The sequence below is a fragment of the Coffea eugenioides genome, chromosome 11 (genome assembly GCF_003713205.1).
Source record: "Coffea eugenioides isolate CCC68of chromosome 11, Ceug_1.0, whole genome shotgun sequence".
NCBI classification, from domain to species: domain Eukaryota; kingdom Viridiplantae; phylum Streptophyta; class Magnoliopsida; order Gentianales; family Rubiaceae; genus Coffea; species Coffea eugenioides.
The window spans coordinates 43,964,519-43,987,277 of NC_040045.1; the positions used below are offsets into that span (position 1 = coordinate 43,964,519).

Here is a 22,759-nt window from a genome sequence, read left to right on the forward strand (position 1 = left end):
GGACAGAGAATGACACAAAATATAGGACAGAAGATCCGTTGCGCTATAAAACCATCCTACCATCCCCAGCTTCCCAGACCCAATTTTAGTCCAGGAAGTCATGGCCCATGGAAGGTCAGAAATAAAAGGCCAAACCTCAGTGGTCTTAGTATGGGCCTTTAGCATCGATAGAAATGGTTCGAATGAAACGAATTGGGATATGGTTAGGAAACTCTGGTTCCCGCGGTTCCTAATTTAGGAGCACATGACATGATGAACGTAAATAAATGATGAATTTTACATTTATTATTGTCCCTAGTCAATTGGTCAGCAGACGTGTAATTTAAATTATGGTAATGAGGCTTCTTTTCATAATTTAAATTGATTTCAGTCTCTGTGAAATTGAAAGTTGAAACCCGGCACAGCAGCACACTGCACACACTCGCGGGCACACACTAAAAACACTCACAAATTGCTTCTTATGATGATTAAGAGAGATGGTTTCGGCTTGCTTTTGGGCTTTGTTACCCAGGACCAGTGGTGTTGTGAGGAGTGCAATGCATGGAGCTTATTCTCTGTCATGGAGTAGAAGTTTTCAGGATGTAGATAGTAGTAGAGCTGCTAATTTGGGACTTTGCTCGACGCGAATTAGCTGTCAGTGCTATTCATCTGAGTGGCCTATTGGACATAAGGACACTGGGACTCAAGCGATGCTGAAGGACGAGAAGGATGCATTCTTTGTGGTTAGAAAAGGGGATATTATTGGTGTTTACAAGAGTTTAAGTGATTGTCAGGCTCAAGTTGGATCGTCGGTAACTAATCCGATTCCCTATGTTTTCTGTAACTCTACTGATTGATATATGAACCTTTTTTCACAAAATAGGCCACTTTAAATTACCGGCGAAATAGGCCATTGATTTTGTATTGGCATCCAAATTTATCTCTGTATATATTACCCGTTTCTTTTTGCTGTAGAGCTCCAGGCGAATGGATGAGAGAACCGCAAAATTGTTATATTGAACTGAAATTTTACTGTGAAAATTTTCACCTTCAGCCAGTCATCTTTCTGATACATGGGATAGTATGATGTAGTGTGGTGCATAATATTTTTCGAATTCAAATCTAAACTAAATGATATATGTGTTCCATCTCCAGGAACACTTGAGCTTCACACACCAGTTGAGGTCTACGTAATGTGAGACTGTCAGTGTTATAAAAGGCAGAGAAAAGGAGTGAGATTTGTTTCCTGAAGTGTTATCTGATTTCATCTTTACTTCTGCCTGGTATAATTGTTTGACTTCATATGTGGCATGTAATAGGCTTTTGGTCAAAGTGGATTATGTGCGTAGTACACATTTTGAATGTCACTTGGGTTGTCTTAGATGTCTAGATCTGCAGTAGTATCTTCTATACACTATTCCAGCTATGTCTCTGCTCAAGAACAATCATTGAAACTTTGGTGATTTTTCCATGTTGGCATGGAACTTGTAGTTAATTTTGATGGATGGATTAAATGATTCTCCTCTTTCATTTTCTCATAGGTACGTGATCCTCCTGTCAGTGTGTATAAAGGTCATGCTATGCCGAAGGGTGTAGAGAAATATCTTCTTTCTTGTGGCCTTAAAGGTGCTCTTTATTCTTTTAAGGCTGGTGATCTAACTGAACGGCTTTTTGGTACTCTTTTGCCTTGCCATTCATATCAGGTGACCTGTGATTTCATGGTTCTGTAAAGTTTGGGATGTGCTTTCTTTTTTTGTTTCGTTGTCTTTGATGTTCCAATTACTTAAATCTTATGATTTTCATTCAAGGTGATTCACATAAACCAACAGTTTATTGAGTTATCAGATTGCATAAAGTGATGCTTGTAATATTTGCATCAGAGAAAGTTTTGCTTGTACAGTATCAACCCTTGCCATTAAGAATTATCAAAATGCAACTATCATGATGAGTGTGATATGAACTTGAGCTGTGGCTTGCTCAGCTAGATATTCTTTGCAGAACTGCCTCCAGTTTGATAGTCTGATCAGGAAGTGAAATGTGTTGTGATGTATGAACCTCATTGGTCAGGACAAAGTGTTGAGTTGTTAAGAAAACAAATTTTATCATATCAATTCTTGATTCAATAACATGTTTCAAAATCAGCAAGACTAACAGCTTTTAAATGTAATGTTTTGGAAACACTAATTAGAAGAAAAAGAAGCAAAACACGTTTTCTTTCCTTAGTTTGGTACCTTATGCTGTCTAAGTATGTACATGGTTCTTCTGTTTGGTGAACCTATTAATGTAGAAATCATCAAAGATCATCAGTAATATGTCAGGAGCTTGACTTTCGGGGAGTGTTTGTCTGTTCTTTTCTTCTGAAAGTGTTTGTCTGTTCTTTTCTTTTTTAGCTGATGTATCATGAATAAAAACTTTGATGAACCTTTTGCAACTGCTAGGTAATGTTACTAAAAATTTTGCTTGTTGAACCAACCGTCCATGAATTTGTAAAGGTGGGCTTACTTATCTGTCTAAGGTGAAATTAAATGTGCATTATAGCTCATTGTTTGAATTGCTGTGGATTTTGGTGCTTAGATAACATTGAAATGTCCTTGTTACTTTTCGCCATTTCATCAGCATCTACCTAATATCTCATTTTCTTGCAGCTCCCTTCTTCTTGTAGAGACGAAATATCCATCAAGCTTGGGCCAAAGAAGTGGCCACAGGAAGTGTTATCTTCTTTATCTGGGGTAAGTTTCAATAGCATATTATCATTAAGCTGTTGACTGGCTATACTTAATCTTTAAGATTGTCCTATCTCCTGAGTCCCATTTCCTGATGCTGTTGGACACATGAATAAGCTAAACTCACTCAACTTATTATTCCAGCAAATATTACAGATCTCTATATTCTTATTACTACTTTTATTTACACTGCATAGAACTTGTTTAATATTCTTGTATGTAGGTGCTCTCATTTTAGAAAACTGACTTATTATACTTTCCACGTTGTTCTTCTGGTAGCTAGACTGTTTTGAATTGGAGGTTATTAGTTGATCGTTTACTTCTTGTCAGCATTCTTGCACTCTAGAATTTGATGGTTCTTCAAAAGGAAATCCTGGGCAATCTGGTGCGGGAGTTGTGCTTCGAGCTGCTGATGGAAGTTGGGTAAACATCTTGCTCTATTTCAAGCATTTGGCTTCTTGATTCATGCACGCGCCTTACCTTTTCCTCTAAAGATTTGTAGGTTGCGTGAAGGTCTGGGCATAGAAACCGCTTATGCTTCTCAATATCAAGCTATAATTTTAGGGCTGCAATATGCACTGGATAAAGGGTTTAGAAGCATCCATGTTCAGGGTGACTCTGACCTTGTTTGCATGCAGGTTTGTCACACCCATGGGCATATGCTTTGGATCCGCTTTTTCCCCATTCACTCTGCAATTATTCATTTGGTGCTGACCTGCTTGGCTCTCTTCTTGTTAAATTTCTCAATTTCATATGACTTTGTTTCCTTTCTTCCATTTTCCATGTGGTCCATTTTTTGCTGCATCGTGGTTCAAAAATCTGGTTTGAAGTTCCATTCCACCAATGGTTCAAAGCAAAGAACCTTAAATTGGTAATGTCTAGAGGGTGAGTAGCATATATTTACACCAATGTTCTATGTGTCCATCTTCAGTCATGAGCTAAGGAAGGATTTAGTTTGCTCCACTCACTTGCATAAGGCTAAAGCATTGTTCTGAAAACACATTAGACTATAATGGGTCTATGCCATATTATTTGCATCTTATCAAATTCATTTTTATTCAGTTAGGCAAGTAATCCCCTGGATAAGTTTGTTTACCTTCCAATCATTTAGCACACCTTTTTCCACATTTTCTTTTCTTCCTCTTTTTCGTAATTTAATCTATAGAATCTCTTAATTATTTTCAGGAATAAGTTTGTCTGGACATAGAGCTAGTACGCACCTCGGGTCATTTGCCAGAATAGGGCTCCTGGCATCGTATTCAATAATCTATCAATGTGACCCCCTTTTTTTTTGACCATTTTTTCATGTATATACCAGGCTATGTTTCTCCCTGTAAAAATTGCTGTAAATAGAGCTGTTCTTTTAAATGTTTCATGTGGTAGACTGGTAATTTACTGATAAAAAGTTAGAAAAGTATTCTATTATAGTAGGTATAAGAGCTTGAAACATTATACTTGTGTGTAATGGGGCTGGTTATTTTGGTTTATTTCCTTTATGGGGCATTTAGGAATATGACTTTTGCTGCATGGTAGTATCTTGTTCCTAGAATAATAGTACACGGATTCGTTCTCGATTTATCTGCTCCAAAAGTTCATATTTCGACGAAATAGATTCAAGGCTTATGGAAGGTGAAAGACAAAAAGATCTCCATCTTGTGTGAGAAGGCAAAAAGTTTGAAGCATAAGTTCACGTCATTCCGGATCATTCATGTGCAAAAGGTAAGTTCATTAAGTCCGGTCTCCCTATTCCATCTCTCTCGTTTGCCATGCTAAGATTGGTAGATAAGCTTAGCTTAACTTCGAGCTATAGGTTTGGCATTTAACAACGATTCTCTTTATCTGTCCGCTAGAGAGGCAAAAAAAAAAAAAAAAAAAACCGTAATATACCTTGGCCTGATATCTGGTTTATAATTTTGAAGGACTTGAACTCTGAGGCTGATAAACAGGCAAAGTTGGCTGTTAAGCTCGCTGGTTTGTCCTTCCTGCTTTGGCTTGCATCTGCATCTAGCATTGCAGATTGATCTCATTTACTTTGATTTATGTTGCTGCAGATGGTCAAATTCAAGGGGAAATTCAAAAGACAGCTTATGTCAAAGGCAATGTGCTGCGAAGAATATCACAAGAAACATAGCATGGCACGCAAGCCATCTGTGCGTTTTATCTTGGGTGTCAAATTGATTCCTGCAACGATTTAACCTACTATGTTCCACATATTAGATTAGGGCTTCCACATATTAGATTAGGGCTGGGAGGTTGGTCAGTTCATACCCTGGTGTAAGGTTGTAAGCGAGGGTTTTAGATATCAGTGTAGCACCTATCTCATTACACTTTCCTCCCGACCGAAGATGTAAGTTTTAGTGCAAGTACACTAGTTACAGAGTGCAGAAGGGGACAAGGATTAATGCCTCGGCTAATCCAACATCTTCTTGCACCGATCTCATTTTCTGGGAAGGCAGCGAATCAATTCTTGCTCCCTGTTGTAATTTCTCATTTGAGTATCGGAGCAAGAATGTAGTAATAAAATTTTTACTTTGAAACTTACATCTCATAGCAATTTTCTCTTTCATGTTTTAGATGTACTTGGAGTTTAACAGAGCTTTTTCCTGGATGAAAATGGAGGATGAGGAGAAACAGAGAAAATTTTAGAATCTGAGCGGATGGGAGGAAGATTTCCATAGGCTTAATTATAGATTTGTCCCCCACAATTCGGAGTCGACAGCAATTCTTTTTTTATTTTTTTTTATTTAAAGTCTTTTTTAGCAAGGAAGGTGTGATTTTAGAATTAGGGAGGAAGAAAGGGGATTTGAATCTAATACCTATTATTAATCATTATCATTTATACATTTAACCAATGAACAACACTTTTCTCACTCCACATTTGATTTACTATTCTATTGGACAAATACGATCATGTAATTATATATTTTTTCTTATTAAGTTTCACTTATTTTTTTTTCTTTTCTTATTTCTTTCTTCTTTGTAATTTTCTTCTTCATTTTTTAATGCCACCGTTGTCTCTTATTTTTCCCCTTTGATACGTGAATGTTTCAAAATAAAATTATGATTTGTTAACTTATTCTATCATTCTTAGTGTAATTTACGTAATTTTTTATTTTTACTAACAATTAAATGCATCATGAGCGTTTTAACCTCCGTGAACTATGAGCTCTTTTCATGTTTAAAATGTCTAATTTCTTAATTTATCATGCTTCAAAATGTTAGACATATATGTTATGTTGATTTAGTTGATTAAATGGAATTTTCTATTATTTTGAATGTGTTATAGTAATATCTTCTATAAGATATATATATATATATATATCTATATAAGCACCAAAATTTTTTTTATCACATTCTTATTGAATTTGGTATGAATTCGGACAAATTGAACTTGCCTCAAAACCACGCTGGTTAACTAATAAGTAACTCAATATGAACTCAATAAATAGTTAGTTCAGTTAAATTACAAAAATAAAATCAATAACCTCAAATACCAAGGACTATTTGTTTTGAGGGAATGGGAGAGAAACAAAAAGAAGGGATAAAGTTTTTGATGTTTGAAATGATCTTTACAGAGAGAAAGAAAAAGATTGGAAAAGAAATGGTGGGATAAAGGTTTGATTTTTTTTTTTCTTTTCTGTTAGCCTGCTTTCCATCCAAAAGTGACCAGAAAGAGGGGTAGGATATCAAAATTAATAAAAATTTTAAAATTTTCTAAAATTATGGAGAGAAAAATAACTAAATGGATGATAGTTTCCTTTCACTCACTTTACTCTTCTTTCTTTTCTCTTCCGTTCTTCTTTCCTTTCTTCCAATTCCTTCCATCCAAACGCTGCCTAAATACAAATGCCTAAAACCCAGCACGGCAGCACACACTCACGGGCACGCACTAAAAACACACACCAGAATCCCGCCACTGCCAGCGCCAGGGAGCAATGGAGTCACCAGTACAGCTCGCGTTAGCAGCTCTATTGGGAGCCTCGGTCATGGCTATCTCCGCTTTCTACATTCATAAACGCAGTGTCGACCAAGTCCTCGACCGTCTTATTAAGCTCCGCCGCAAACATCTGCCCTCCTCCACCCTCAGAAACCACTACAACTGCCATATCGTCTCCGACGCCGATGAAGAAGATGCTGATTACTCGGCTGCTGCATATAGTGAGGAATGCATTAATAGAGGTAGGCGGGATAAGTTATCGACATCATTTGACAATATCGATGGAATTATTGGGGATGGTGTGGAGGAGGAGGAAAAAGCGCGGGTTGGACTTTATAGAGTTTGGTCGTCGATGCCGAATGTGAGAACATCCAATGAGTGGATTGATGAGGAGGAGAAGAAAGCTTTGTCAAATTTATTGGATCATAATCTTGATATTATTTCATCTGACTTGCCTCCTCTTCGAACTCAGCAGAGAGATGGTATTTTTTCTGCATTTACAAATCAAAATAGTTTCTTCCTCTTTTTAGTGTAAGTTTATGAATTAGAAATGCGTTTATGTCAGTATTTTTTTGTTGTATGCTTGGTTAATTAACTGTGCATAGAATGTGGATAGGCTATCTTGAACTAATCCTGAGATAATCAATATTTTAACCTTTAAACCTATATTTGACTTTAGATCAGCGAAAGTTAATCATCATGGAATCAAAGATGGCTGAATTATCCAATCACAAATTGTAAGTCAGAGATGATTTGTATGTGAGGGGTTATTTCGTTAAATTTTAAAATCTTTAACTGAAAGTTAAATAAATTGGTAGTTTTATCGATTTTGCTGGAAGTTTTAATGATTTTGCCACCTGTAACTCCTAAACTCCGCTGCCATTACTATGACATGTATTTCATTCTTTTCAACATGGAGATAGTATTGATAATAGTTTTGATCACGAGAGCTCTGAACGAAAAGATGAGGATAGGAGGATATGCTAAGTAAAATGGTGAATCTTTACTAATGCAGTACAATTTTGAGGACCGAAAGCATTTTGGTTGTTTTCTGAGGGACCTGAAACAGCAGATGAGGAGCTTGATGATAGGGTTCTTTGATTAATTGATTCTGTTGTCCCTGGTCTGATGTTGATTTTTGAAGATGACAAAAATCTATGTTAACAGAAAAATATATAACAAAAGATCACTTCAAGTATCTCATTTTCTCTTTAGCAGGAGATGATCAATATGTTGACCACTTGGGCCCACAGCTTATGGTAGGATCAATTGGTCGTTTAGTTACTCCAAGATCATCTGCTGGTTATACTGTTGATAGTGCAGGAGATTCTGATGAGGAAGAAACTGAGCGTACAACTATGGGTGCCACTCTTTTGTCTTACAACAAGGTAAGAGTTGTGTAATTTTTATTTCTAAAGAGTTGTGACGTGTACAGTTGATGGCTTTGACCAAGAGAAAGTCTTTTTGATCATTTAAAACATCTTCAAGCATAGCTCTAACAAAATTTTTCATCAACATGTTCTGGTCTATTTCAATGGCCTTTAGAGTTAAAGAAAAATGAACACCTCTCTACCCAAATATTGATATTCAGTTCTGGTGTTTAATTATTTTTTTATACTTTTGGGAAAATGCTTTGTGTTTCCTGGCCCTTTTTTGTGAGATAATGCTTCATACTTTTGATACTTTTGCAACAATTTAAGTATAAGAGTCATCAATGCTATTGAAAATTCTGGACCAAACCAAAATATGCTTGTCAGGTTAATACCTCAATTGTGATTAGTTTAGGTTTTTATGCATTGCTCTTGCTGATTGAAAAAAGTAACGTTGGAATTTGTAAAGGGCTTAGGAGTTATGAAGGTAATGGCTTCTTGCTGGTTTTAAGTATATCATTTACTATCTACCTTATGTAATCTGCAGCTGTTTTGGAGATGCAATCGTGTAACTTGTCTAATGAGAATTTGCTGATTTAGTCACTTCTTCTGTTCTCATTTGCAGGAGTAAAAGGACTTTATTTGTTGACAACATATTTGTCTTTCCCATTAAAATATCCCCATATCAATTTGCCATCTGTCATCTTGTATTTCTTTATCAAATGGCATAGATAAGCATTTGTAGAAATGTTTCCTTGCCTGAGCCTGAAGCCAGGTTACATTTTTGGGTAATTCTAGAGGAATTAAAGGGAAAAATTTTAGTGGTAAAGTTACTAGTGCGTTTTTCATCAATTCATCTGCAGGAAATAAATATTAATATCCCAAATCTACACATGGCTCCATCAAATGCTGAAAATGCCAACTACATCCAAGCTCAACGATGCAAAGAAATCGCACATGAATCAAAAGCTAATGGAAATGATGAGGATGCAAAGGTTGAAAAGGCTTCAATGCACACAATGAGAAGTTCTTGCACCAGTACTAGCAAATATTTACCTGTGAGGGCTACAGTTCATGGTATTCTCAACTCCTCATCCTGGTAATCTCAAATGTTTTAGTGGCTTTTAGGTGCCCTCCTACTTAACTTGCCACCCTACCAATAATAGTTTGTAGACGGCATTATGTCTTTTCACTAAAATAGTGGTAGTTTTAGTTTTTGCTAAGAAATCTAATTGTATAGTAGGATTGTGTTTGTCAATGGGGTTTTAAGTTCCATATTCTTTCTCTGATGCTTGCTAAAAATATGAAATTCAGAATCACTGAACATTGAAGAGGAAGAAGTACTGAAGATGATTCGGGAATGTTTAGATTTGAGGGAAAAATATGTTTTCAGGGAAAAAGTTCCTCCATGGACTAAAGTAGTCCAGGAATCTGCCACATCAGATGTAAAACAGAATCCATTTAACTCTGCTCCCGTTGAAGCCACTGCAGTGAGTCATATCGCTTTATGTGTTAATTGTCATTGGGCTTTTAGGTTATGCATCTAGAGTTACATGGATGAAACCATTTGTTTTTGCTCAAACTCGATAACTTTTGACTGATGTTCTGTTTCTATTTGAGATCAGCACCACTTTAAAATGGAAGATGGAGTTGTACATGTCTATGCCAATGAAAGTGGTAAGTTGAGGCTGCAATGGAGAATAGTGATGATTGAAGACAACAATTATGAAGAAATTTTGTTGATTACTTTTTTTTTTTGGCGTCTTGCATGATGACATCTAATAAATCTTCTAAATGTGCCGAACTCTCTAGATACTGAAGACCTTTTCCCTGTTGCAAATGCAACATCATTTTTCACTGATATGCATCATATCTTGAAAGTGATGTCTGTTGGAAATGTTCGCTCTGCATGCCATCATCGATTGCGGTTCCTTGAGGAGGTAGCGGAATCTCTGGTCTCTTCATCTGTATTCCCATGCCCAGCACCTTTCGTATTGTCTCCTGCTTGTGCTCAGCTGTTGTATCCTGTTTGTTCCTGACTTCTGAATGTTTTACAGAAATTCCGTCTTCACCTACTAGTAAATGCTGATAGGGAATTTCTGGCTCAAAAGAGTGCTCCTCATCGTGATCTATATAATATCAGAAAAGTTGATACTCATGTACATCATTCTGCTTGTATGAACCAGAAGCATCTTCTCCGGTTCATCAAATCAAAATTAAAAAAAGAACCAGATGAGGTAGAGCATAAGTTTCCCTGTGCATTTAGTTTCTTTGTGCATTCTTTCAGTATGGTTTCTTCAATTGAACAACTTTTTTGTGTCAGGGCTTTTATTGCAAATGCACTTTCCGTGTATCTGTTTGATGATCTCTAATCATACAATTGCCTATTGTTATACAGGTTGTCATATTCCGTGATGGACAGTATCTTACTTTGAAGGAAGTCTTTGAGAGTTTGGACTTGACAGGGTCTGCCTAAATTTTGAATATTAATGCCAGATTTTTTTTCCTTTACTGCATTTTACACAGGTTTGTTCTGCAGGTATGACCTTAACGTTGATTTGCTAGATGTGCATGCTGATAAGAGTACCTTCCATCGCTTTGACAAATTCAATCTCAAGTATAATCCTTGCGGGCAAAGCAGACTCAGGGAGATCTTTCTAAAGCAGGACAATCTCATCCAAGGTGTGATATACGAGGACCTTTCTTTGGCTGGATTAGGATTGCTCTTGTAAAACAAATGCTGCTGTGGTTTCCTAAAAATGATACGAAACTTTAATGGCCATGTCAAAATCATTGTACATAATTGAAATGACTGTTGTTGGTTATCCATATATGTAGTTTGATTCCTTCTATATTTTTTCATTTCAATATTTTTTCTTGAAGCTTTTTATCATTTAAGAGTGAGGGAGTAATGCCTAGAGACCTCTGGAGCTTCAGACAGAAATATAAATTCTTGTGCAGTGCCTAGCTAGATGATGCTTCTCTTTTGCAAGAAAAGAAAAACTTGAAGAATTTATTGCCTAGCACTTTAGTTCCTCACAACTGTCTAACCTCCTTCAGGCATGTATTATTGAATGTGCCACTCTGATTTGAGAACTAGTTACAAGATTATTCTAGGGTTTTATCATTTTGTGATGTCAGGGCGTTTTCTGGCTGAAGTAACAAAGGAAGTGTTATCGGATCTTGAAGCTAGTAAATACCAGGTAGAGCCATCTAATCTTTCAACATTCGCATACATCAGGACTTTTGCATCTGTTGTTCTTATGTGGTGTATAGGAGTTTTCTCTTTTGAAATTTCTAAAGCTTCACCACCATAAATCTGATATCTTTTCCCTTGGTTTTTTGGGCTTTTAGCTAAACATGTGTACGGGAAAAACAATAGTTCTCATTTCTATTTGGATTGGATTATATGATAATTCCCTTGCGCCTTGTTCGTATGGTTGAGCTATGGAAAGGCATTCCTCTTCTGCCTAATGGAGGGTGCAACGTTAAATTTCTCTTTTTTTGTTTGTCTATTCCTTTTCAGATGGCTGAGTACCGAATTTCAATCTATGGAAGGAAACAAAGTGAATGGGATCAGCTTGCAAGTTGGTTTGTTAACAATGCACTATATAGTGAAAATGCTGTGTGGTTAATTCAGGTATTGTGATGTTCCTCTGATGTGCTTCTAGTCCTTCATTGGCATTGTAGCTTCATGTCGTTGATGTTCTTAACTTGACAGGGTTTCTAATTTTGTTTGCTTGAAGAGGAAGCTTTATGTGTAATTGAGCTGTTTGTAGTTGCAAAACTAGAATTACATGGAATGATCTACAGGATTAGTGGGATCACCTGAAACCTTCAATTATATAATTCATAGCACAGGAAATAACTGAACAAGTTCTTAATCATTCTTAACAAGCCTGCTCTGGTTTTATCATGGTGCTTTCCTTCGGACAGAACATAGTTCGATTTGCAATTCATTTGTGAGAAATTACTTAGAAATAGTTGTCTACTATTCATGTTGCTTCCATTCATGTAAGTTTTTTATCAGTGTATATTTTCTCAAGTTTTTGGGCCTTGTTTCTTTTGGTTGACAAATTTCTAAGTGCACTATTTGCAGCTTCCACGGCTGTACAACATCTACCGGAGTATGGGCACTGTTACATCCTTCCAGACCATATTAGATAACGTATTCATACCACTTTTTGAAGTTACTGTCGACCCACGTTCTCACCCTCATTTACATCTGTTCCTAATGCAGGTCCTCACTCACTCCTAAAAATGTGGCATAGTTTTCATCTCTTTGTGCTGATACTTCCAACATTTCTTTAAACGATCTTCATGTTTGGTCAACGTTTATTGTTGATATATTATCCTTTTCTTTCCTCTCTTGTACAAATGCCTAATGTTCTTTCTTGGCCCAGGTTGTAGGATTTGACATTGTAGATGATGAAAGTAAACCAGAGAGGCGCCCGACCAAACACATGCCTAAGCCAGCTGAATGGACTAATGAATTCAACCCTGCCTTCTCTTATTATGCCTATTACTGCTATGCAAACTTGTATACACTGAATAAGGTGAGAACATTTTTGCTAATGAGTTTATACAGCTCATAGCACTATCTGAACTTCTATCAGCTAGAAGCTAATGAATGATTATTTCATCTCTTATGCGTGTGGTTAATGTAATTGGGTGCTCGTCCAGAAAACATAGCGGAAAAGGGTCAAGTGAGATTATCTTGCAAGAGTGTAAATATTGAGGTGAAGATGTTTATTTCATATGCCAAAATGGCACCTAAAACCTAATACACTATTGCAAAAGTCAGAGTCAATTGAAGCTGATAGTAGATTGGTCTCTTTCTTTCTAGAATATGTATAACCATCTTCAAATACCTTCCTCATATTGTTTTTCATCTCTCTCTCTCTCTCTCTCTCAGAGAGGAATGGAGCATAACTTTTGCTTCATTGACGACATATTTGTCTTAAGTTTAAGCTTATCATGTCTTCTTCATTTTCAGCTTCGGGAATCGAAAGGACTGCCGACAATTAGGTTCCGCCCTCACTGTGGGGAGGTTGTTTTCTTATTTCCCATAATCCTATCCTATCTTTACCTGCTACAAGATTTGTGATTTGCTATTTAAATGTGTATATTTTCACAGGCAGGTGAGATAGACCATTTAGCTGCTGGGTTTCTTTTATGCCACAATATTTCTCATGGGATCAATTTGAGGAAATCGCCTGTCCTGCAGTACCTGTACTACCTTGCGCAGGTGTGTCACATGCTAGGATTGCACAATTATGTAGTCTCCATGCACAAAAGGCCATGTCTAGAAAGCATAATCAGTTTTCTAGATTGCAGACAAAGTTGCTTTGCAATTTTCTTTAAAACGGGTTCACCCTATGCTATCTAGATATCTCTAGTGTTTTGATAGGAAGAGTAAAACCCATACTACCTTTATTTAGTTAATTTGTCATGTGAATGGTGTAATGTAGTTTGCTACTCATGATTTTTGCAGATTGGTTTGGCAATGTCTCCACTTAGCAATAATTCACTTTTCCTTGACTATCATCGCAACCCATTTCCTGTGTTCTTCCAGCGAGGTTTAAATGTCTCACTGTCAACTGACGATCCTCTGCAAATCCATTTGACCAAAGAGCCACTTGTGGAAGAATACAGTGTTGCTGCAAAGGTTTTTGAATTTTATCTTTATCATTGTCCCATCAAGGTCATATAAATCACATAATTATTCTCCCTCAGGTGTGGAAGCTCAGTTCATGTGACCTGTGTGAGATAGCTAGAAATTCTGTTTATCAATCTGGATTCTCACATGTTGCAAAGGTAAGCAATTTCAGAATGCAGCGGTATCAGTGTTTTTGTCGTTGGTTAACAATCACATATAGGTTAACAGCATTTTAATTACACCATGGATCTTGAATGAAGATCCTTTATGCTTGTTAACTGATGTGGCTTAGTCAGCTAATTATAGATTGTTGAAATTGGTATCTAATTGACAATAATCCTATTCTCTACAATGCGCAGCAGAAAACTTGTTGTATGAGCATTTAGTACACCTTACCTTCCACATTTACTTCCATCACAGTAACCTTTCTGCATGCAATTTGCATGAACTCAAACATTAGTTGACAGGAGGGAAATGAAACTCTTAATTCTAAACTTGTAATGCAATTGCTCATTCTTTTGTTCGTGGAGCATTTGAAGTTTCCTTTTTGCACGGGATTCCTATCATAGTCAATTAGAAGCTGTCACTAGAGTTGTTGCTGTTTGACCAAGTCTTTGAATTTCAATTGTTCCTAAAAATCATGAACAAGGCAAGATCGCATTGACTAGATTCTTGTCTTGGTTTTAGTTGCATTGGCTTGGAAGTCAGTATTTCAGAAGAGGCCCTGAAGCAAATGACATTCACAAGACAAACGTGCCAAATATAAGGATTTCCTTTAGATATGAGGTAAGATTTGACACCCTCATTGCTTGTGGTCTCCGGTCAGTGAAGAATGGATCTACCATGCGCAACTTTTGCTTCCGGGACCATGACTTTAGATGTACCTCATATGACTTACATTTACTTGCCTTCATGTGTCGAATTACTCACCTGGATCTCTTACAGACCTGGGAGGAGGAGATGCAGCACGTCTATGCACGAAAAGCCAAACTTCCCAGAGACATTGAACACTGAAAGAAAGTTTAAGACTGGCTATGGGGGAAACCAGCAATGTGTTCTCAGTGACTGCATCCTTGCTACTTGCTGCAAGGATAGTCTTCGAACACTGCTGACACTTTTTCCTATGCATCACCCATATAGGGAAAAAATGAAGATGGCCCAGAAGAAATCCCAGTGTTGCAATAAAAAATGGAGCCCGTTAGTGACCTAGCACGGCCTAAATCTCATTGCTTGAATTCAGCTTACCAACAGAGTTGAGATGTGAGAATTATGACAGCAATGCTAGTTGCTACTGTGATTGTCTATACTGGATGTGCGACTTCAGATTCTGCTGTTCTCCCATTCTTTTGACAATCAAGAACTGAACTGAACTGAACTGTTATTGGCCTCGATTGGTCAGGAAAAAAGTTGCATGGCTCAATAATATTACAAAATGTTCATCGATTTTTAACATACATGGGACTTGCAACAAATTATACAATTAATTTTCTTTAATAATATAATATATAATATAAAGTGAGTGTTATTATCTCACGCATTATAAATCCATTTTTGCAACGCTACTTTTCTTCATTATAGATAGCCACTGATGGGAACCTTCTTCACCTAAAGTTTTTTGAGCAGATTGCTTGAATTACAATAAAAGAATTAATAGATCGAAACCCAAAAATTTTCATCAACAAGAAAATTCATCAATTTATTACCCCTAAAGAAAATTCATCACTGGAAATGGTTGGTACCAATGATCGTGAGTTGATATCATTTCAATTTTTTCCCACCAAATATAATAGAATTATATATAAATTTCCCCAACACCACACTTGTGAAAATCTTCTGTCAGGTCCATCACCACAAGCAGCCGCTTCACTTTTCTTTTCTCTCTCTCGGGCTTTACTCCTTCGCCTCAGCAGCTCTCCCAAAACCCTCCCTTAAATCCCCTCCACCTCCGCCTTGCACGGCGGCAGAACCTACTTCACCAAACCCCTCCACCACCGCCGCCTCACAAACCACTGTCAAATATGGCAGCGGCCACCGTCGCCTCCTCCTCTTCTGACGCCACCGATGGCCCAGTCCTCAGCTTGATCAACAAACGCCTCCGCGCTCTCCGCAAGAAGCACAACCGCATTCTCCAAATGGAAGAATCCCTTTCCCTGGGCAAAGCCCTCAATAAAGAGCAAGAAGAAACCCTCCGTTCTAAACCCTACGTCATCGCCGCCATCGATGAGCTCGAAAAGCTTAAACAACCCCTGGCCGTTGCCGTTTCCGAAGAAATCAACGCTGCCATCCAGAGCCACAGCGAAAATAGCCCGACAACCACCGATAGTACTACTGTAGTGGAAAAACCTAGTAATGACAATGGTAGTAATGAGAATAATAATCCTAATATTGGAGGAGACCTCAAGGATAAGGCGGAAAGTGGGGAACATGGGGTGGCTGAGGATCTGTTAAACTTATTGTATTTTGGGAGTATGTTTGATGTGAAAAATCAGAATGATTTTACCGCGACAATGCTAACTAGGACTCATGAGAGGGGGTGTTGTTTAACTTATGATTATGTCACGGATGATGATGCTGCGGATCTGTTGTTGGGGGAGAGAGACTTGGACTTGATTTCAATGCTTGGAGGGTTACTGATTTCGCGACCAGTGAATTCGAGTTTGTCCCATAAGAATGCCTTGCAGAAGTGCATTGAGCATGCCAAGCTTTGGTTAGCCAAGTCTGATCAGCTCGTTGAACCGGCTTCTAACGTCACTTGTATGAATGCTAAACATCCATTTGCTTGTTTGGGAACTTAATCATTGTTGAGTTATCCTTTTTTTACTGTTTCTCTCCATGTGTATGTTCATACGTGTCTCTATGTGTCGTTTGTGTTATATTTGTCTTTGGCAGAGGTCATAACTCTGCTGTTACAATAAAATTGGGATGACTGTTGTTGAAGTTAAACTTATTAGTTTTATGATCGTCAATTCAAGACGTAGAAAGGACTATCAAGGGAATAAAAAAGTTTTAATCTCAAAGTCTAGCTTAACATGCCATGGCTGTGCTGCTGTGATAAAGTCAGGCTATTATTGTTGATGATAGCACAGAAAGTGTTAATTTTGAAGTTAAAGCTTACTATTTGTATCATTCTCAATCCAAGATCTAGAAAGGATTATCTAGGGAATACAAAAGTATTAACCTCAAAATCAAGCTTAATATGTTATGATTATTCATCCAAGGTTAAGAAAGCATCATGTATGGAGTTCTAATTGATTTTCTCCAGTTCACGTTTCTCACATTGAGTGGAGTACTCATTATTTGGTGTCTCAATGGGATTCTATAGCTTCTCAATTTCTTGTTTATTATGTTCAGAATTGTGTTCTTTTAATATGTGGGCAATTAAGCTCTCTCATTACTTCTTGGTCTTGTTTTACACTTGGAATCATTCAAGAAGCTAGTGATCATAATCAATCATCAGCTAAACTGGCTTTAAAATGGTACTTTTCCTATCAAGTGCTAGAAGAAAATCAATGAGAATTGTAATGGATCAATGCTGTGATTTAAAATTTACTAGATTTTTCCAAATTGCTGAAATTTTTAAGATAAGTTGCTGAGATTAAATAACACTAACATTCTGGATATGTGGCCGCGGAGTAAAGTTCTCCTTTGATGTTTTAAGTTATTACTATTAGTCTCCGTTACCGTGTTTAGTTTGTGTCATACTGGAAATTAGATATATTGTTATGATGGCCTAAGGAATAATTTCCTAATTTCTGTCCTGCTTGGAAGCTCAGTCTACTCTTCTGTTTTGCAAATACATTCAATTTCAATATCATCAGGTCATGCATATATTTTCAACTTATTTTTATGTCTACTCATCCGTTGAAGTGCATGAATTTGGTACAAGCATAGTACGTTAACTACATATACTTTTTGGCCTAGTTTGCGAATTCAGGAAAGAAAAGAAATGAACAGAAATCACTATTAGGAGAGAAAAAATGGGTTACATCTCAATTACATTGATGTTTGTTTCATGGGCAAAATTAGCATTTTAATGAAGAATCTCTCTCCATATATAGGTTATTTGGAGTTAGTGAAATCTCCCTATTTTACTTCTCCTCTCTTTGTCTTATTCTCCCAAACGAGAGAACACTTGAACTTTCTGTATAAAACATTTTTTTCCCACCAAAATGAAGTGTAGAGTTCCTTAGATGTGGATGCTATCTGACTGTTACTCTATTGTGCCTGCTCTACCTGCTTAGCCAATCCTAAAGTGCTGTTCTGAAATAATGATAACTGGAGGTGAAAAAGAATCTTCTTAAAAATAAATAAATAAATAAAATTTATGGCTAATGGCTGAAACAGATAGCATTCGACCTCTATACTGATATAAGTGGTGGTTACTCATAACACAATGATTAAAGATGCTTTCTTGATCTTGTTACCGTAAGTGTCATGTATATAAATTATTTGAGGGTACTTGCTCCAATGGTCCCTAGCATCTATAGCCTTCTCTAGTTTGGTTCCTTAAACTTTGCTTTTGATAAATAAGCCCTGGACATTCTTACTGGTTCCTATCTAGTCAATAAACAACAGAATCTGTATATAAAGATGGAAAGATCCACATGCATTGTCTGTGGGCTGAAAAAGGGTAACAGTCAGGGTATCGTCTTAGATATCTGGATTCAAATAGGGCTCTAGCATAATATCTTGTGTAGCCATGACCATCTGCTAAATGTGTAAGCTAGAGCAGGTGGTTTTAAAACACCTTAACTTAGATATGCTTGAACAAACTCCTATATGGTGTGCAAAAAGATTTTTACATCCTTATCTTTCATCTACAGTTGATGTGCAAACGCACATTAGATCTCTCATGTGCTGTTCTTTAAATTGCTAGAAAATTTGGGGCAACTTGAAAATCTTATAGTTTTCTAGGAGTTCAAATGAAATTGTGAGGGACCAAAGTAAAATGTAATACCACTGCATTAATCAGAGACTGTAATGAGTAGTGTACAAATACGTGTTATCACATTTTATATTCTTAACTTATGCTTTGATTTGACATCATGAACGTCACAGCAGTGTCATTATCACGGTTGTTAAGGCATTTATAGGAAGTCAATCTTTAAAAGCTGTAATAGGTATTTCCAATAAATGTCATGGATGCAATTAATCGGTGCAATTATTGAGACTTTTTTGTATCAAGTAATATGCTGTGAATTATAAATACCCCCTGTGACCGTACACACATGCCCCGTGAACTCCAATTTACTGTGTGACAGCACCACCCCTGCCATACTCTCTCTTTAAACCCTCAATTTCGTCCTCGAATACTCCGTCAATCCCCCTTTCCCCAGTTTGTTTTCTCGACAACATATACCCTTCAATTACCTTCCTGTTTAATACCAATTAGATCAATCACCCATCAATGGCTGTAATTGGGGCATCTAGTGTTAGTGATGGGCCTGTCCTGAGCGTCATCAACAAGCGCCTTCGTGCCCTCCGCAAGAAATACAACCGCATTCTTCAAATGGAAGAGGTCCTTTCACAGGGCAAGACCCTCAATAAAGAGCAGGAAGAAACCCTTCATTCCAAAGCCTCTGTGATGGGCTGCATCAATGAGCTTGAAAAGCTCAAATTACCAGTCTGTGCTGCCGTTCAAAAGGAATTAAAGGAATCGGAGGTTGAAAAAAAATTTTCCATGGTTGAGGAAATTATAAGGCTGTTGTACTTTGCGACGGTGTTTAGCTTTCCGCGTAGACCTGATTTTTGGGCAACTAGGAGTGAGAGGGAGCGATGTTTGGCATATACTAATGTCAATGACAGTAATGCGCGGGAGGTTGTTAGTGAGATGGATCTAACCCTCATATCTATGCTTGGGAGCCTGCTAATATCAAGGCCTGTGAATTGGACTTTGTCCCATCAGAATGCACTGCAACTGTGCGTTAAGCATGCCAGGCTCTGGCTTGCTAAGTCTGATCAGCCCATTGGATCTAACCCTTATTTGACATGTATGATGAATTTTTCTCATTTTTCTGTGGAATGAACATGTAATATGTGTGTGTCTAGCTTATCTGTTTTCAATGCTGTTATCCTGCTTATTGCTTTAATGAGTTTTGGTTTTGTGTTTTGTGCATTTCATTTATTGTTATATTGCTTGGTGATTCTAGGCTATTGAATGAAGTTACAATTCTTCCCCTTTTTGCTCCAATTTTTTGTTTAATTTTAGTTATATACTTTTATAATTACTGGTTCGCATTTCACTTCTGTTTGTTGTAATGGCTTTTTTGGAATTTTTGCAGATTCTGGATTGAGGGAGAAACTAAACAAGATCATGGCATCAGACTATTTCACTACAACACCAGAGATGAAGGCTCCTGTTGAGGTGGCAGCTGCTGCTGGCAGCTATGGTTCCTTTCAAGTGCCAGCGCATGGATCTGTCATGCCAGTCCAAGTCGAAGGTTCTGTGGTGCAGTATCAACAGAAGGTAAGAGATGTGGTTATGCTTGATTGGGTTGATACTCTGAAATTTGTTGTTTTTTCATTTTTAGCATGCATGGATTGTGTAATAGAGTGCTGCGAATTGTGACTCAGGTACGGTTGTTAGACTGGCCTATGCTTTCCTTAGTATTGTAATGGAGGCTGGGGTGTTATACCCTGGATGCTTAGTTTATTTTGGCTTAAACTGCTCTTCAATGAAAGGCACAAGCATCCTTTTGCTGTTGCATGGGCTTGGTTGTTCACACTTTGTTTATACTACTATTTGCATGGGATGCATTTTTGTTGCCTATCATAGTTCTGCTACATGGAGGTACAACCTATAATGTGTGGTCTAGCCCATGAACGTTCAACATCTGCAATTTCATTGCATATTTCGTTTAGATTACTGGATTATATATTTAAAAATATGACTCTCTCTCTCTCTCTCTCACACAACATGATAAGAGGTTCCAGCATTTTAGTGAGCCCACTATTTTATTTCGGTTATGCTGTACCTTTTTCACCTTTTCCTGTGTTTTTCTATTTTTTTTGGGGGGGGGGGTTGTTTGTGGGGGTGAATTCACTTTGTCTACATGCCCTTGCTCAATAAATATGAATTGAATTTGCTCTTTTCAAATCTCTATGGATTATACAGGAAGAAGAGACAGCAAATGCTGAAGAAGATGAATCATATGATAATCAGTTGAGCCCTGCAGAAGAATTTCATCAGGTAGTCTTTCCTCCCAAAGATTTTTTTTACCTTTTGTTTGTTCCTTGATGGTACGTTTAATAATCGTGCTTGGCAGGGGGAGACTGAAAACTATTCTGAACTTCCCGTACAAAATGAGCCCACCACACATCAAGCACAAAATTTGCAGGAGTATGAGCCCAAGGAGCAAAATTATGCTCCTCGAAGATCGTATCCAAATTACAGAGGTGGTCGTACTGTGGGTGCAAGCGGCCGTAGGGGATATGCTAATGGCCGTGGAGGGCGCGGCAGGGGAGGGGCCTATCAGAATGGCCGCAACCAGCACTATGACCAGCCTGGTACTTACTATCCCAGGAACAACTATTACAGAGGAAGAGGGGGTAGGGGTTTCAATGGGAACTACAACTATCATGCCAGTCAAGCTGGCTATGTTGTAGCAGATTCATGAGGCTGATGCTTCAAGGGTCTGGTAGTCTCCTTTCATTTCCTTCTTTCTTTTTCTTTTTTCTTTTTTTTTTTTTTTTTTTTGGGAGGGGGGGGTGTGTGTGTGGGTGGTGGGTGGGTTGGGGCTGTTATGAAACTTGTCTGGACTTCAAGGACTATTTGGATGTTGTTCCCTTGAATGCCATCCAGAACCCTGTTTTTGTAGTATGATAAACAGATTATTTATGGGGTTTAAAATAGAAAGGTCAACTTTAGCTTCTCCAACTGCTATATATTTGCATCTCGCCTTGTGTGTGTGTGTGTGTGTGTGTTCCCCTTGTTTTGGCTAATTTCTTGGTATTCTGGTGCATTTCACTTTGTCATTCTTCTCAGTCTATTCTTGTTTAGAGGCATGTGAAGTACTTGTTAAATGCTGTCGAGTCGAAGGAGGCAGGGACCTAGAAATTTGTTGTTAGTGATACTGATCGGAGGTGGCATGCTTACAATAATGCTGATAAATTGCAAGGAAGCTTGTGGATCCCTTGATACAGTCTCAAGTTTAGGACTTTTTTTCAAGTGAATTGAGAGATAAAACCAGTACAACTGACCAAATATACTTGGCCATTACTGTCCAGATTTATTCTTCACCTTTCTTTGTTCTATTTTATTGGTCTTCTGTAGGAAGTAATGCAAAGCATTCTAAGATGTCGTAGTTCAGTTTCACACATTTTTCATGGAAGTTCATGTGGTAGGTTTTAGAAAGACCGAGTAGTAATGTTCCCATTCGTAATTTTGATTTGTTGGGTAATGCGGAATATTAGTAGCAGCAGACTGCGGTTTTGCACACGGACTTGGATGGCATTGTGAATTACGTGATGTTCTAGCACAAGTTATTGGATACGGAAGGTGGATGCCATAGCATTGATTTTGCAATTTGACTTCTTAGGGGAATGAATGGTGGTGATTTCAAGTCGTGCAAGCCACTTGCTCTTCATGTATAGATTGAAACTTCTTTTTCAGCTTCTCGACACAAATGCCCCCCACGTCCAAGTCAAGAACGGTCAAATTCATCCAATCCCTATATGTACATATGAAGAAAAATGTGGCAACTGAAAAACAAAGTAAAAATAACTGAAAATAGAGTCAATAATGATAATGTTTGCTAATAGTAGCTATATATACTCCTAACCAATATATCGTCAGTATAAAGATGATCTATGTTGCTTCAAGAATCTTGGGAGCCATGCGAATCTTGAGGCATCGAAGGACTTTCAAAGCCATGCGAGGAGAGTTTGTCCAAGTCAAGGTAAGGATCCACAGAATTTGTATTACCATAATCAATGAAGTCCATCGGTAAATCCAAATAATCTTGTACCACCATATCACCAATATTTCCTCCTCCAACAGGATTAAAAACTGATGTACCCCCTTTTAAGTTTGGGGCATTGATGGTAAGTGTGGGAGGGTACAAAGCTGGATTGACAGGAGGTATTGGAAGGA

General features: G+C 37.6%; 3 protein-coding genes across 10 annotated transcripts; all 3 read left to right on the plus strand.

Annotated features, from left to right (window-relative positions):
- The first annotated feature begins 257 nt into the window (after positions 1 to 257).
- On the plus strand, positions 258 to 5,376 carry LOC113751184. Of its 7 annotated transcripts, XM_027295089.1 has the most exons (9): positions 258 to 332; positions 512 to 791; positions 1,521 to 1,682; positions 2,625 to 2,708; positions 3,033 to 3,125; positions 3,197 to 3,340; positions 4,314 to 4,421; positions 4,622 to 4,669; positions 4,754 to 5,243. In XM_027295089.1, exons 2-9 carry the CDS (start codon positions 537 to 539, stop codon positions 4,895 to 4,897), a joined length of 1,038 nt encoding a protein of 345 aa, XP_027150890.1. In that variant the 5' UTR covers positions 258 to 332; positions 512 to 536; the 3' UTR covers positions 4,898 to 5,243. The 7 variants fall into 7 exon arrangements, with proteins under 7 accessions (XP_027150890.1, XP_027150889.1, XP_027150887.1 ...); XM_027295088.1 differs by lacking the exon at positions 258 to 332 and having other exon boundaries at positions 401 to 791; positions 4,622 to 4,673; XM_027295086.1 differs by lacking the exon at positions 258 to 332 and having other exon boundaries at positions 401 to 791.
- A 1,142-nt stretch (positions 5,377 to 6,518) lies between these two features.
- Positions 6,519 to 15,122, plus strand: LOC113751181 (probable AMP deaminase). Of its 2 annotated transcripts, none has more exons than XM_027295081.1 (19): positions 6,519 to 7,121; positions 7,855 to 8,027; positions 8,873 to 9,086; positions 9,324 to 9,499; positions 9,635 to 9,686; positions 9,822 to 9,949; positions 10,067 to 10,246; positions 10,408 to 10,475; positions 10,549 to 10,691; positions 11,151 to 11,212; positions 11,536 to 11,649; positions 12,109 to 12,249; positions 12,413 to 12,565; positions 13,006 to 13,059; positions 13,147 to 13,257; positions 13,504 to 13,677; positions 13,746 to 13,826; positions 14,356 to 14,454; positions 14,614 to 15,122. In XM_027295081.1, the coding sequence occupies exons 1-19, from the start codon at positions 6,638 to 6,640 to the stop codon at positions 14,680 to 14,682; spliced, it is 2,676 nt and encodes an 891-aa protein (XP_027150882.1). In that variant the 5' UTR covers positions 6,519 to 6,637; the 3' UTR covers positions 14,683 to 15,122. The 2 variants fall into 2 exon arrangements, with proteins under 2 accessions (XP_027150882.1, XP_027150883.1); XM_027295082.1 differs by having other exon boundaries at positions 7,858 to 8,027.
- Positions 15,123 to 15,514: 392 nt separating this feature from the next.
- Positions 15,515 to 21,365, plus strand: LOC113751183. The gene is made up of 4 exons (XM_027295085.1): positions 15,515 to 16,422; positions 19,950 to 20,134; positions 20,783 to 20,857; positions 20,934 to 21,365. The coding sequence occupies exons 1-4, from the start codon at positions 15,687 to 15,689 to the stop codon at positions 21,282 to 21,284; spliced, it is 1,347 nt and encodes a 448-aa protein (XP_027150886.1). The 5' UTR covers positions 15,515 to 15,686; the 3' UTR covers positions 21,285 to 21,365.
- Positions 21,366 to 22,759: the final 1,394 nt, after the last annotated feature.